This window comes from Cyprinus carpio, chromosome A8 (genome assembly GCF_018340385.1).
Source record: "Cyprinus carpio isolate SPL01 chromosome A8, ASM1834038v1, whole genome shotgun sequence".
NCBI classification, from domain to species: domain Eukaryota; kingdom Metazoa; phylum Chordata; class Actinopteri; order Cypriniformes; family Cyprinidae; genus Cyprinus; species Cyprinus carpio.
The window spans coordinates 18311374-18327016 of NC_056579.1; the positions used below are offsets into that span (position 1 = coordinate 18311374).

General features: G+C 36.2%; 1 protein-coding gene across 1 annotated transcript; it reads left to right on the forward strand.

Moving 5' to 3' along the window:
- The first annotated feature begins 114 nt into the window (after window positions 1–114).
- On the forward strand, window positions 115–13648 carry ggt1a (gamma-glutamyltransferase 1a). Its single transcript, XM_042762610.1, has 15 exons — window positions 115–462; window positions 4812–4897; window positions 5680–5781; window positions 6093–6269; window positions 6363–6493; window positions 7023–7112; window positions 8399–8591; window positions 8862–9022; window positions 9120–9269; window positions 10594–10730; window positions 10974–11161; window positions 11366–11493; window positions 11589–11701; window positions 11779–11892; window positions 12032–13648. The coding sequence occupies exons 2-15, from the start codon at window positions 4869–4871 to the stop codon at window positions 12176–12178; spliced, it is 1860 nt and encodes a 619-aa protein (XP_042618544.1). The 5' UTR covers window positions 115–462; window positions 4812–4868; the 3' UTR covers window positions 12179–13648.
- Window positions 13649–15643: the final 1995 nt, after the last annotated feature.

A 15643-nucleotide genomic window follows, 5' to 3' on the forward strand; every position in this document is an offset into this window, starting at 1 on the left:
ATCTTAAAAATAATTAAATATCTAAATATGACGGTTCTTGTAGCGTTTATTTTGTGTGTTATAGGCCAAAGCTAGGCAACCTTCATGTAGAAGCAATTTAATATCATTATCCTTTTTGTATTATACACAAATAAGTAGCCTTTTACAATTCATTAATTTAATTAAAATTAACCTATATAATAAAACTGACCCAACATCGTCCAAGGGTTCACTAAATCAGCGCCATCTAACGGTGAAACATAAGAATTTTGAAACGAAGCCTTGTTTGCTGCTATCACGTGTTCTGGCGAGTTTGAGACAAGTTCCGAACCACTGATTAAAAACAAAAGATTCGTAAATGCTTGGAAGCTTCTTGAAACATCACTACTAAGATGAACACCTGCTACCATTGGTAACGTTACGTAGCCTACGCCTCAAACCATCAGATTCTTCGAGTAGAGGAGCAGAGCCAAAGCATTTCAAGTAATTACCAAAACAACGGTCCTCTGCAAGTAACTGTTAGTTTTATGATTTAAACACCAGAGGTACAAACGTTACATATGCTGCGTCCCAATGTGCCTACTTACTATGCCCTTAAAGTACGTAACGTTACTCTTTTGATGAGAAAATTGACACACTTTTGAGTGTGTAGTAGAAGAGTATGCAAGCTTTAGGACTATCACGGTGACAATTGCACTTTTAACGGACCGCTCTGTCGCATACTTTCACTGTCAACTGGCCTGTTAATCATCTCGTCACAGTTAACATCATCCACATTTCATTCAGTTTAACTTCCTGCAATATTGGAGAGAAAATAAGTAGCACGTTGATCTGCCAGCCGGGTTTTTAGTGGAGAATTGTGATCATATGATGCATTTAAAAGGTAATGGCCAAACGGATGTTTTTAAAAGTTCACGTTGTTGTTGCAGATGAAATATAACACAGATAACATTAAATAAATATTTTCTTACCAGGTTAAATGTTGGTTATTATTAACTTAAACCCCTTTATCGCGCACATCCGCCATGTTTGTAGTTTTTTTTTTTTTTTTTTTTTAAAGGCACAGTATGTAAGATTTTCGTAATAAAATAGCCGAAAACCACTTGCACATTGTTATATATTTCATGCAGTTGTGCACTTAAGTTATCCCAAAAGTTCCCCAAGGATTTTTTAATCCAGAGAAATTTAAAATGTAAATAATGGCTCATAGGTTCATTGTTGCATCAATGATGTAATTTCCGCGCTATCAGTTTCCACTTGAAGAAACTATAGCAACACACATGAACAAAAATGCTGGTGCAGTTAAATTAAATCCATTACGGCAGTCGCAAACAAAATGAAAATGAAAAGTATCGTCTGCAGCATTAAATTTAGATCTGCTCAATGTTGCACTATAATTCTTTTTGACAGTGCTGCGCATTATAACCAATCACACACGAGTCTGCTGAGTTTATAAACGCAGCAGCCAATCAGAGGCGTTTCGCTGAAACACCGGAGTTTTGTTCAGTGCATGCGCTCGCTGAGTTTATTCTCTCATCATAAACAACAAAGTGCTGATATATGTATGAAGTAGGAGATTAATTCATCAAACAGTGTATAGACAGCTTTACTGATTATAAGGGGAGTTTTTTGAGAGTGCTTAAACTCGCGCTAGACTGAAGTCAGGCATACTGTTCGCAGGGAATGTGTATTTTGTCAAAACTGTGTGTAGTTTCCCAACCACAGGTTGTCAGGTGTGCAATGGAAAATTTGCATAACTTCCTATCTCTATTATTTGAGCCTGATCATAGATAAAGCCACAATACCAACTCTGACTATGCAGTGTTTAACCGTTTTTAAATAAATAAATAAATAAATAGGCCTAAACCTTTTTTTTGTTTGCGCTATATGTCAGTGCTTAGTGGTGTGCCATTAGATTTAGAAAAAAAAAGGTTGTAGCTGAGATATAGATAGTCTCAGCCTCAGACATACTGCAGACCGTTGGTTGAACGTCTGATGCATATAGCGCACAAAATCGGAAACACTTTAGGAGTTTCAAAGTCGTCATCTGATTGGTTGAATTCTACAGGATTTCCGGGAGATGTGTGTGTTGCGTTCTTTAACATTCCACCTGGAAACATAGATGCGGTGATTCCAAACCCCTTCATGGAAGAAGAAAGCTGTCATCTTTACAGCTGTGACAATGAGTGCTTATCAGGTTCAACTAAACGCTGGATTTTCAAAAGTACTTGAAATATTTAAGATTTGAGCCATAGAATCTTTCAAATAAGATCACATCAGTCATATGACCTAACACGCCCCTAAACATGATGCAGCACAAAACCAAACGTTGATTGGTTGCTTTACCTGTCAGTCATATGACCATTCAAAGCGCCCAAGGTTCCCATACCTTCTGCCGTCAGTCTGAAGGTCTGGCTATCGAGATTAAGACATAGATAGCAATTCATTCTAACAAGCGAAGGAATGTTGCTGACTGTTTTCCTGAAGTGCTTCCTAAACTAAATTCCACATTAGAAAATGTCTTAGACACATCTTTGTATACTGTATATGAAGAGTCACAGGTCTTTTTCTGGTATTGAATGTCCATGACATATTTTGTTTCATTGGAGAGCTTCTGATATTGTGACCTAGGCACTGCTTTAAGCCTTTGTTATTCAGCTGCTGTAAAGCTTTTCATTATCTGTCCAAAGTGACATGACAGATGGAATAGACCTTAGCAACAGACCTTACTGATGTCCCCGTCTGATTATCAGCCTTTTTAAAAATATCTGCTGAAACTCTATCTGTCTTTTATTTCCAATGTAAAGGCAAGCTTAAAAAATAGACACACAAAAAAAAGAGTTCCTTCTGGGGTTGGTTTTACAAAAACCTGTCAGTAAGTTTTTGCATATTAAATTGTTGCAGTATGATGGCATGAGTGGAATACATCCAGTTTACTTAAATTAACCAACATAACCATAACCATGCCTATAAAGAACCTTTATTTATAAGAGTGTAAAAATGAGAGACACTTTAATGTACCGCTACTCAGTGTAAATAAATGAAATAAAATTAATAATATTATACATATATATATATATATATATATATAATATATATATATATATTATATATATATATATATATATATATATATATATATATATATATATTCATATATGAATCATTTCATATAGCTTTTATATCCTGTTATGTTAGTGAAATTCCTTTTTTGTGAAATTATTTCATATTAAGTGCTGACTCAGTGGTGACTTTCCAAAAATCTGGCTCTTCAAGTCACTACTCCCCTTAAATAACCAAACAAGAATGTACATATTTCAAAATAAAAGAAAGATTAAGCTTTTTCCATGGGCGTTAAGAGCTGATATCATTAACAGTGTAATTCATATAATAGCAAGATAAATAATTGACAGTTGTTTAAATAGTTTCAAACTGACTTGAATGATTGCGACATCAGAATAGGATTAATAAATCAAATAATGTGTCATGATCTGTTTGCCAAACTTAATTCCAAATCAATTCTGGGAATTCCTAGTAGGTGAGCTAACTTTCTCTCTCCCTAAAAATTACTGACACATAAATACTCATGCATAGACACACTCTTTATCCATTAATTCAACAATAATTGAGGTTTATGGCATGAAGGGACTGCTGAATGACAGCATAATAATAAATCCTGGACAGTGTGCTACATAAGGAGCTGAAGACAAAAGTTCTCTTAAACAGGTCTGTTAATGCTTCAAGTGTCTTGTCCTACGCTGAAAAGTGCTGACCGTTTGTTTTTGTTGTGGCAGTATTATGTAACTGTGCTCTTTGATGTTAGTTACAAATATTGTGACTGTAAGAAGGTTCTAGAATTTTCCATCATTGGTATTAAGTGCCAAGATACTGAAATGATCTTTAGCATTCCTCACTCTTGAATATAGTCCCTGGAGGTTTTACAAACATAAAAAAATCACATTTTATAAAGTCAAGAATCTTTCTTCTGTAGTTTTTCACTCATTCAGCTCTGAGTCAACAGCAACATACTGAATCAGAGATGTTTGTTAAAAGTCTTACGTAACAGACAATGCTTCTCGCTTAACTAAATTACAGTAATAACATCCAAAAGACTGAGACCACCAGTGAAGGTGCTTCTATGCATTTTGTTTTCGAAAAAGTTTGAGTGAAAATGTTGAGATAAATTGGATAACATCACATAAATGACTTAATACATACATTTTACATAAATTAACACATTTCACAATTTCAGACAATTTCTAAGTGTGTATGGGACATTTTGCTGTAACTCAAGCTGGCATGGACAGTTTGTTCCAAACTGAATGATCTATGTTATCCATCTTAATTTTAGAATGATCCAAAGAGCATCTTGTTCTTCAATGAAAAAAATAACATTTGACCTTTTGTACAATGTTACACATTTTCTTATTTGATTAGTGACCTAGAAATACTTCCAAATCTTAATTATATATTAATATTTTTCTTTTTCCTTTGTAAAACTGTCTGAGCATTTAAAAAAAAAAATTCAGTCTGGTCTTTACACCTTACTGTGTTTTTTATTTTATTTTATTTATTTATTTATTTTGTAAATGTGTAAGATTAAGGGTGGAGTGAATGCATTGTCAACAAGATTGCAGTAGTTTGAACTCTGAAGCACCTAAGCTCTTAAAAACAGGGTGAGGTTTCATGTGAGTAATAGCTGTCTTTACCGTCGGGACTAAAAAATTGAAAGATCATCCTGTCTTAGCCAATCACCATGTAAGGTTGAGACTAGGTTGATTTATAACCGCTGGAGTTAAATTGTAATTAGCACAGATTATATCTGTCCCCAGTCCTATCCACACTTGATACATCCACCTTTACAAGAAAAAGGATTCAGTCTCTGGATTATGGTTCACCAGACTAAATCATCTGCGAGGTATGTCTACATATCTGTCTGTCTGTCTATCCATGCATCAATCTGTCCATCTATCTATCTATCTATCTATCTATCTATCTATCTATCTATCTATCTATCTATCTATCTATCTATCTATCTATCTGTCTCTATCTATCTGTCTATATCTATCTATCTATCTATCTCTATCAATCTATCTGTCTGTCTCTATCTATCTGTCTATATCTATCTATCTCTATCAATCTATCTGTCTGTCTCTATCTATCTATCTGTCTGTCTCTATCTATCTATCTGTCTATCTATCTATCTATCTATCTATCTATCTATCTATCTATCTATCTCTGTCTATCTGTCTATATCTATCTATCTATCTATCTATCTCTGTCTATCTGTCTATATCTATCTATCTATCTATCATCTATCTATCTATCTATCCATCTATCTAGTCTGTCTGTCGTCTATCTGTCTAATTGAAGTGTGAAGGATTTTAAGATGTTGTCAGCTGCTTTAAATTACTTCCACAACAGCTGTTTTGACTGTCCTGACATAAATATAAGGAGTGGAGTACAATTAGGAAATAAATTTAAGGCTTGAAAAGTGAGTGACTGTTGTATGGTTTGGATTTACACATGGATGAATCTTCTCTGAACTCTGCTTGCTTGGCTCATTCAAGGCTGATATAAAAACAATATATAGAGTGTCATGATATTGTAGACGGAATGCTAAACTTTATTATTAAACTCAAAGAACAACTGTAAACAGTGATGATGATGCCGTGTAACTGTAAAGGGTTTATTCAACAGGTCCGAGGAGCTGGGTGACATTTCATTGTTGCCCATTTCTCCTAAAAAATTACCAAAGGTTTACACCCGCCCTTCTATTCATGAACAGCACATGTTAAAAAGGTGATGTAACTTGTATGTTTATTTGGGGGAGGGATGTTATCTTTGATCGACAAATTTGCATGCTTATATACTGCTGCATGAATTTGAAACTCAGTGTTGCTGTGGATACCGTTCATTGATCAACTGACAATGTTGAAGAAAATTACACTGAAGTGGTGATGATAAGCATGTAATTCTACAAAATATATGTAATCACATTTGCATTGTGTGTAATGAATAATAATCTCATAAATGTCACTCATCATATATCAAACTATGACCTCAAATGTTTTTATCTCAACGTCCTGTATTCATATTCTGTACCTATTCAGGAAAATGGTCAAGAAGTCTCTTGTTGCTGGGCTGGTGGTCTTGCTTGTGGCTGCATTGGGTTTTTTCCTGGGTTTGTATTTGGGGATTAGAAATAAGAGACTCACTGTATCCTCTGACCACTTCTACTTGAAAGCAGCCGTGGCAGCAGATGCCGGGAAGTGCTCTGAGGTTGGGAGGTAAGAGTCCAAATATATAGAGCCAAGAGTCTCCATGCTTGTCTTTGAACATCATGCACGTCAACTCACACCCAACATTCTTCATGTTTGCAGGGACATCTTAAAGCGCAATGGTTCAGCAGTTGATGCTTCCATTGCTGCTCTGTTGTGTGTTGGGCTGTTCAACGCACACAGCATGGGCATCGGAGGAGGGCTGTTCTTTACCATATACAATGCTTCAACAGGTAAAACAATGACATTTATGCATTCATTTATGCATTGAAACTGTTTACCTAAGAATCAAACTCATGACCTTGGTATTGCTTACATCATGGTCTAAAAAAACAAACAAACCTTAAAACTCAAACTTTCTGTAAGGGCTCCTTGAAATTGACATCTTTTTCTATTCAGTGTGGCACTGAAGGACATGGCTTTAGGAGTTAAATATGACACAGAGGTCATTTGCCATTCAGCAGATACTTGTCATGCAAAGTGACTTACAGTACATTAATTGAAGTGACATAACCCTGAAGTAGCCTGACAAAAGGGCAGAGTATTTACTCAACATCATAGTGACCACAAATCTTGCTTCACAGAGTCATCAAATGATGTGAATAACCACAATAACAACTATTCAGGAGAAGCTAGCAAGAGTAAACAACAAATGATGACACACAAGCCTTAGGCTACTGTCCAAGTGATTTGTAGTCTTGACAAACAACACTGAAAATTGTCTTGATGATGAAAAAAAAAATTACATGTGTTCATCCACAGGAAAGGTGGAGACAATTGATGCCAGAGAAACCGCTCCAATGAATGCTTCTGAGGACATGTTTGGCAATAACACCCAGCTGTCACGGAAAGGTACATTACCATTCATGTAAATATCACCAAGTTCAGCTTCCATTCTATAAAATAAATAGAGCTAATATACCTGTGAACTAGCCATGCTTTGTCATATAGGTCAAATTATCTGATATTTTAAAATACTTACTAACCTTGACACACAGTCATTAGAGTCTAGACTTCCTCTCTGTGGCATAATTTCAAGTGTTTCTCTGCATGTTGGTCACATCACGTGACTTTGATTTGGTGGACAAAAGTTTTTCAATTAAAAAGCAGTGAAACTTATTTTTCTAAGATATAACAAAAATGATCAAAAATACATTATAACAGTAATATCATGAAATATTATTACAATTTAAAATCAGTGAAAATTCAGTAAACATTTATTATTAGCAAGTTGAAAGACATTTTGCTGCTTTATATTTTTGTGAAAAACATATTTTCAAGATTCTTTCATGAATAGAAAGTTCAGAATAACAATTTATTTGAAACAGAAACCTTTTGTAACATTATAAATGTCATTTGATCAATTAAAAGGGATAGTTCACCCAAAAATGAAAAAACTTTCTGTCATTAATTACTCGGCCTCATGTCGTTCCAAACCCGTAATTCATTTTCAGAACACAAATTAAGATATTAAGATATTTTTGATGAAATCCGAGAGCTTTCTGACCCTGCATAGACAGCAATGGATCTGACATGTTCAATGCCCAGAAAGGTAATAAGGACATCATTAAAATAGCCCATGTGACATCAGTGGTTCAACCATAATCATATGAAGCTAGGAGAATATTTTTGTGTGTGCAAAGAAAGCAAAAATAATGGCTTTATTGAACGATTTCTTCCCTTACGTGTCAGTCTTCGATGTGCATTCATGAGAGTATTTTAACGATGTCCTTACTACCTTTCTGGGCCTTAAATGTTTCAGTTGCATTGCTGTCTATGCAGCGTAAGAAAGCTCTCGGATTTCATCAAAAATAACTTAATTGGTGTTCCGAAGAAAATCGAAGGTCTTACAGGTTTGGAAAAACATGAGGGTGAGTAATTAATGACATAATTTTCATTTTTTTGGGTGAACTATCCCTTTAAATGCATATTTTCTGTATAAAATTATATAAAAAAATCAGATAAAAATGATTTGTAATAATTCTGTTCTTTTAATAAGCCTTTTAAATTGCATTAATTGCATTAAAACATATTTCAAAATAATAACAGATAGGACAGAAAATTAGCCTTACGTCATTGACCTTATTGCAGTTTTGGCCATTAAATAATAACTCTACTGTGTCTTATTTGAATGGCAGGAGGGTTGTCCATTGCCATACCAGGGGAAATCTGTGGTTATGAAATGGCGCACAAAAGACATGGGAAACTTCCATGGAAGGAACTGTTTAAGCCCAGTATAAAATTGGCACGCAATGGTTTTCCAATTGGCAGGGCCTTGGCCAATGCCATTGCAAAAAACAAGGACTCGATTCAGAGTGATGTGACGTTGTGGTGAGGATTTATCTTTGGGACACTATACAGAAACTGGGCAGACTGTGAGAAAATCCACTTATCATAAATGAAAACAGTATATTGTGTCAAGTAACACGTATACCAAGGTGTATTGTGTAATTTGCAATTGCATCATACTGCGTCATACATTACTAATTCCACTGATGTCAAACAAATAACTAATCACACTCACCACACTTTAAACACTGCTTCTACTAGTAGTTTTAAAGACATCATATTGATCTTTTCCTCTGTCTGTCTTTGCTCCAGTGAAGTGTTTTGTGACTCAGAAAAAAACCTCCTGAAGGAAAATGATATCATTCGATTTCCCAAACTCGCTGACACCTTTGAGAAGATAGCGCAAGAAGGGCCAGATGTTTTTTACAGTGGATCTATGGCCCAGAATATAGTGGATGATATCCAGGCTGCAGGTCTCTTCATACGTACTTTATTTGACCTTTTTCGACATGCATTCAAGGTGAGATTACTTAATTTTAATAAAATATGCAAATAATTGTGTCACTCCAGGAGGGATTATAACACTTGAAGACCTAAAGGAATATAAGCCAGTGTTGAATGAGACTCCGCTGAAGTTAAGTGTGGGGGAGTACACCATTTATATTCCTGATGCTCCATCCAGTGGACCTGTACTCGCTCTGATTCTCAACGTAGTAGATGGTGAGTCTCATATTGTTCCCGTGTGTGTGCTTGCATCAAGGATCTCTCCCATTCATCTTAATGACAGACCTCCAGAATTTTTTTTTATCCAGAAATGTCATGTGATTAGTCACCTTTTGAGCATTGGTAATAAGGACATATATATGTGATATATGATTTGCATAACATGATTTACAAGTTCTAAGTAAAATGTATTTCAGATAATCCATATCTTACACACAATTGCTTGCTTTTAATAGTCATACTTAATAGACAAGTTGAATTTACAGTACACCTGTTCTTGTTTTTACATCAATTTTACAAAATTCTTTACACCATTAGATGTATTTATGAATCACTATGAAAGGGCATGATGTTCTATGAGTTGGAAATTTAACAGGACTCAAGTACTTGATTATGAAATAATCCTCCATACAACAGACACTTGCTGACTCATTTAGAGACACTATGATGTCAGCGTGCAGTCTTCATAAGTAAACCAGGGATTTGAGCTTCATTCATGAGGGCAAGCAGCATCATGTTCTGCATTAAGAAAGAATGTACATTAAACACTATTGCAAAATAAATGCAAACAAGGTAAGCAGGATAAGGGCTTGTGTAACCCTGAAGAGGTTTTCTAAAAATGGTCAGATGACTGTTATGCACTCAACAAATAAATGTGCCAACGCTTTCCTGTAGCTTAAACAGTAGAGTTTGATGCTAGCATTGAATTATATGCCTTCAATACAGTATAAGTTTCTTTGGATAAATGTGTCTGCCAAATGCATAAATATACATTAAATATTTATTTGAGTTTATATTTTATTTTATTTACAATGACCTAAGAATATTAGGAATTATCTGACTGCCGTATTCCACAAAGTATTCAAGGGAGTTGTGTAACAGAACATGGTTTTGCATTCCACTGCACTGCTTTTCCATCATTTTTCTATGTAAATATGCAGTAGAAGAACGCATCGTTCAAGGCACAATAAGTTCAACTAGGTCTCTAGTTTTTTTATTTTTACCTTCACACTGCCATGCAGCTTGTGTGTTTAAACCTGAAAACACATTCTGTGTTGGAAAAGCAAGATGCAAGCAGTAGAGAAAGGGGAAAATGCAAGGCCCCAAGATGTATTTTTAAAAAAGTTGAACTTGTTTCTTGTGTGATGCTGCAAAATACACAAAATGTGAGTGCAGTGGTCAAACATATCCGTCTACCGTATATATATGGGGAAAAAATGTGTTATGTGTGAACAAAGGCTTTCTGAAATAAATATCTGAATATCCTAATATAAGTATAACAGTGATAATTCACAGCAAGAATTCAATTATTGTTTTCTAGGTTACAACTTCTCAGACAGCAGTGTGTCCACGGCAGAGAAGAAGACTTTGACATATCATCGTATCGTAGAGGCATTTCGTTTTGCTTATGCCAAGAGGAGTAAACTGGGAGACCCACGTTACCTCAACATCACTGACGTGAGCTCAACTAATTGCACACATTTAGATTTTTTTTCTCTCCTTCCACAAGGAGTTTTGAGGACTAATACAACGTGATCTCATGCAATTTAACTCAAGATCCGTGAAGTGGTTCAAAGGGTCCTTTATGAATATCTGTTACATCAGACAATATGTTTCCAAGGCCTCGAGCTGTTCCTGTTTCATGCACCTGAGAGTTCAATGGCCTGTTGTAAATCTATTTTCATTTATCTCCTTTCCCAGCTCATCCAAAACATGACCTCAGACTACTTTGCAGACAACATTAGGAGTAAAATCACAGATGACACCACTCACCCAGACAGCTACTATGATCCTGAGTACTTTGTCCCCGATGACCATGGCACGGCTCACCTGTCAGTCATCGCAGAGGATGGGAGTGCGGTGGCAGCCACAAGCACCATCAACCTTTAGTAAGAGAAAACAGGCACTAGATCTGTGTTTCTCTGTTTATTTATTTATTACAGTATATAGTATGCTCTCATGTGTTAGTCTGGAGCCCTGAGAAAGACAATTATGATTGTTTTTGGTACCAAAAAACTTTATAAGTTGAACCCGAGGGGGAATGCTATATTATTGTTCTCTTCCTTTTGATCTGATTGATCTTGTTTTCACAGTTTTGGCTCAAAGGTGATGTCACGCTCAACTGGCATTATCTTTAATGATGAGATGGATGATTTCAGCTCTCCTTACATTACCAATGGCTTTGGGGTTCCCCCTTCGCCCAACAACTTCATTCAGCCAGGTGCCTAAAAATCGGACAAACAACATGCCCCACGATAAAATTCAACAAACAAAATAACGACATGTGTTAACATGCAACTTTTGTCTTTTGACCAGGAAAAAGACCTCTTTCATCAATGTGCCCCACAATTATATTTGACAAACACCACAGAGTCAAAATGGTTGTTGGGGCCTCAGGTGGGACGAAAATCACCACTGCAACTGCTCTGGTAACCACAAACACCAAAACAGCTATATACAGTATAAATACAGATATATCAAAGCATGCCTTTTCCACTTCTCCCAGGTGATACTGAACTCACTGTTCTTTAACTATGACTTGAAGAAAGCGGTTACGGAGCCTAGAGTCCACAACCAACTCAACCCCAACATGACAGTCGTGGAACAGGACTTTGAGCAGGTGGGTCCCAGGACTTGACCACTGAACTTTCTTAATTTAACTCAATAAAACAGTTCATCAAGTAAATAAAATGACTATTAATAATATTTTTTTATTATGTGTTTTTGGCTGTTTGTGAATATGTCCACACATGCTACAGAGTGTTCTTGATGGCTTGGTTCAGAAGAATCACGTAACAGAGCTGGAGAGGACGCCAGGAGCAGTAGTCCAGGCCATTGTGCGACAAGGAGACAAACTCTGCGCCGAATCTGACCCCAGGAAAGGCGGCTATCCTGCAGGATATTGAACACCACTCCCTCTCTCGCTTTTCGATTTTTGTGGACCTTCAGTCACTGGTGACTCAATCAAGAACCAAGAAAATCGAATATACACATTATAAGACAGTACACCACACAGTCCAATGCACAACGTTGCACAAAGACTCCCTGTATTTATTAACACTTCTTTTTTCTTTTTGGTATCAACAGTGCCTTACTTTCATATTGAACAGTCTATGATATTTCCAAGCTTGTTTATTCCTTTTGTGTGTAGAGAAAGAGAATTGATTATCAGTATGTGGGGGTCCTTTGGAACCTGATTCCATTGTATGTTTGTGTGTGTGTGTGTGTGTGTGTGTGTGTAATGGAGTTCCTTGGGCTAATGGACATGTTGAGAGTGGTTCAAAATAAGCAATACAAAAAGTGCCTGTGAGAGTGACCAAGTCAGGGAAATGGGTATGAAATGAATATAGCAATAAAATATTACAGTTTTTTTATTATTATTTGCAAATCATGCTAATTGCATGGAATTCAGGTATTTTTAAAGAGATAGTTCTCCCAATAATCATTTAGTCACCATCATGTCATTCCAAACCTGCAGATTTTCATTCTTCTGTGAAAATGCAGTTACAGTGAATGAGGCCTTGAGATTTCAAGTTTAAAAAATTATGAAAAAGCACCATAAGATGATCAGTATATGTCAGTATGACTTGTATATATGAAATCTGTGAAATTTAATTTATGATGTTCATTGGAAGAAATGGGTCATATTGGAAAAAAAAAACATGAGCGTGAATTATCTCTTTAAACTTCTATTTTTTCAAGGTAGACACACTTGAATAATGAGACACTGCTCAAATGTGTGGGAACCTATTATATTATAATCTATAAGCTGAATGTTTCACTTAAAGCAGCAACCTATTCATTTTTAAATAGTAAACTGGAATGATAATATTGTTATGGTGAAGAGGAGCTATTATTGAAATCAGAGCCATTCATAAGCGTGGAGAACGGCATGCACAGCATCAGATTACCTCATTGGACATGTTCGCCTCTGTATACAGCCATCCTCTCATGAGATGACTTGGATAATGTGAAATGCTGAATAATAATAACAATTGTTATTCTGTTATGAGTACATGACTTGTTTATGTGAAACAGACCTGAGCGCCACGGCAGAAGAAACGTGTTCACTTCAGGTCTAAATGTGTTTAATATTTAGGACACATTAGGACTCTACAGAGCAATATGTGGTAACATTAAGAGGTGCCCAGGTCCATCATAGATTTCCACCTTATATTAAACACAATGTGTATAGAGATATTCTCTTTAGAATGCTTATCAGAATCCCTGTTATTATCTAATGTTAGTCTCATTTTATTTTGAATTACATTTAAAGGAATAGTTCACCCAAAAATGAACTGAATTTGCTGATAATTTACCATCACACTCATGCCATCCAGGATGTAGATGAGTTTGTTTGTTCATCAGACCATATTTTAATACATTTAGCACCACTTGGTCACAAATTGATCCTCTGCAGTGCATGGGTACCGTCAGAATGAGAGTCCAAACAGCTGATAAAAACATTTAACTTTTTCACTGGAGAAAACAATATTATGTAGAAGGACTTGTATTTTAGCCGGAAACAACGGTTTGAAGTGAAAAACGTCTTTATGGACTGGAGTCGTGTGGATTACTTGTGGATCATTGTGATGTTTTTTATCAGCTGTTTGGACTCTCGTTCTGACGGCACCCATTCACTCCAGAGTATCCATTGGTGAGCAAGTCAAGCAATGTAAAATTTCTCTAAATCTTTCCTGATGAAGAAACAATGAGATGGCATGAGGGTTAGGACATTTCTAGCTAATTTTCATTTTTGGGTGAACTCTTTCTTTAAGGGCTATCATTAGACTGTTTGTCTCCGAATCATAAAACTGCAGTGTCATGCTGTATAATGTACAGATCACATTTAAGCTATTTCATGAAGCTAGGGATGTTAATGTTTATCATAAAAAGTCGCACTGTGATGATAATGTATAGTGTATTCAGAGAAATACATGTATGTATATATTTTTTAAACATCCACTGTCCTGTGGCTGCTGTTATGCTGTTAATTAAACTGTTTTTGGACCAATGTATGTTTGCCGTCACATTCATACACTTTGCTATAAATATTGTAAGAACTAATTACTAAATAATGCAAGCTGTATTTTATGAAGGAGTGCCATTTGAACAGCTCTGAGGCAAAAACATGCTTTGAAAAATGGAAAGCATGGTAAATAATCCAGTCAGTGGCTACATGTGAATATATTTTTTTATTAAGGAAGAAGAGCAAACCTGCTCATCTTAGAAAGAATAATAAGCATCAAGTAAACAAGTATAACTTTTATTTGCCATGTTTTTACTGTATATTGTCAGATTTACTGTTAAAGCAGCAGCAGCCTGTGGTAACATGTAAATCTAAAAGGCCTCAGGCTGTGTCTGTGTATGATTTGCTTGTATTTCCATGTTGATTTAACTCAGCAGGGAAAAGACGAAACTAAAATATTCAAGGAAACAAGAAAATCCTTATTTTCTACAATAGCCCTGCAGCTGCTCACTGACAAGAGTGTGTGGTCACCATCGTAAGCTCATAACTCATTGCAGATGGGCTTTGTTCAGATCCTGGAGTGCTCATAAATGTTCCGTCAAAGAGTTTTCAAGAGCACATTCACACTTTGAATGAACTGAAAACTAAGGAAATTCGCTGATTGACACACAAAAGGCGACGTCCAAAAGCATATAAGCGTCTGACAGTTGTATTGTCCCCCGGCCTGCGGTTGCTGAGGATGGCTGTACGCTTGGGCTGAGGAGACATGATTCAGTGTCGATGCTATTATTCTACTGTCAGACAGGAAACCCTTTGGCTTTTACATGCTCTCAGCTCCAGGATGGAAAGCATAAAGGAATGAGAGTGAAAAAGATTTGGGTACCAGCAGGCAAAATCAGTAGTGAAAACTCCCCTGTGGACTTCAAATGGAAATGACTGGGCTTTAGACTCGCACAGACGGTGGACTCGAAGGGTTTGCTGACTGGCACTCAAGTTCTACTTGCTAACTGCTTATGCCAAGTGATTACACGGCATCGTTTATTCTTGTGATCCGGAATAGCTTGAGCTCATAATGCTCTGTTTATCCTTCTGATCATGATGCCAAAGCTAATGCAATCACTCACATTGTTCATAGCCTCTGGTCTTGCTGTGTGTTTTCATGAGTCAGACACATCCTATTTTCAGGGCTTTGGAACGTTAATTTTGAAGAAATGCTGGGTGTCATGCTGTGGAGGCATCAATGGTGAGCAGCTGAGCTAAACTTTCCCTTTGACCATCCATCTGCACACTTCAGAGCTATTGAGAGATGCCAACAACCTGTGACAGGCAATCCACACAATCAATAATGACACTGTAACACTGTCTGAAGAGCCTGTATAGTGCTGTTGTACTCATTCAAAAT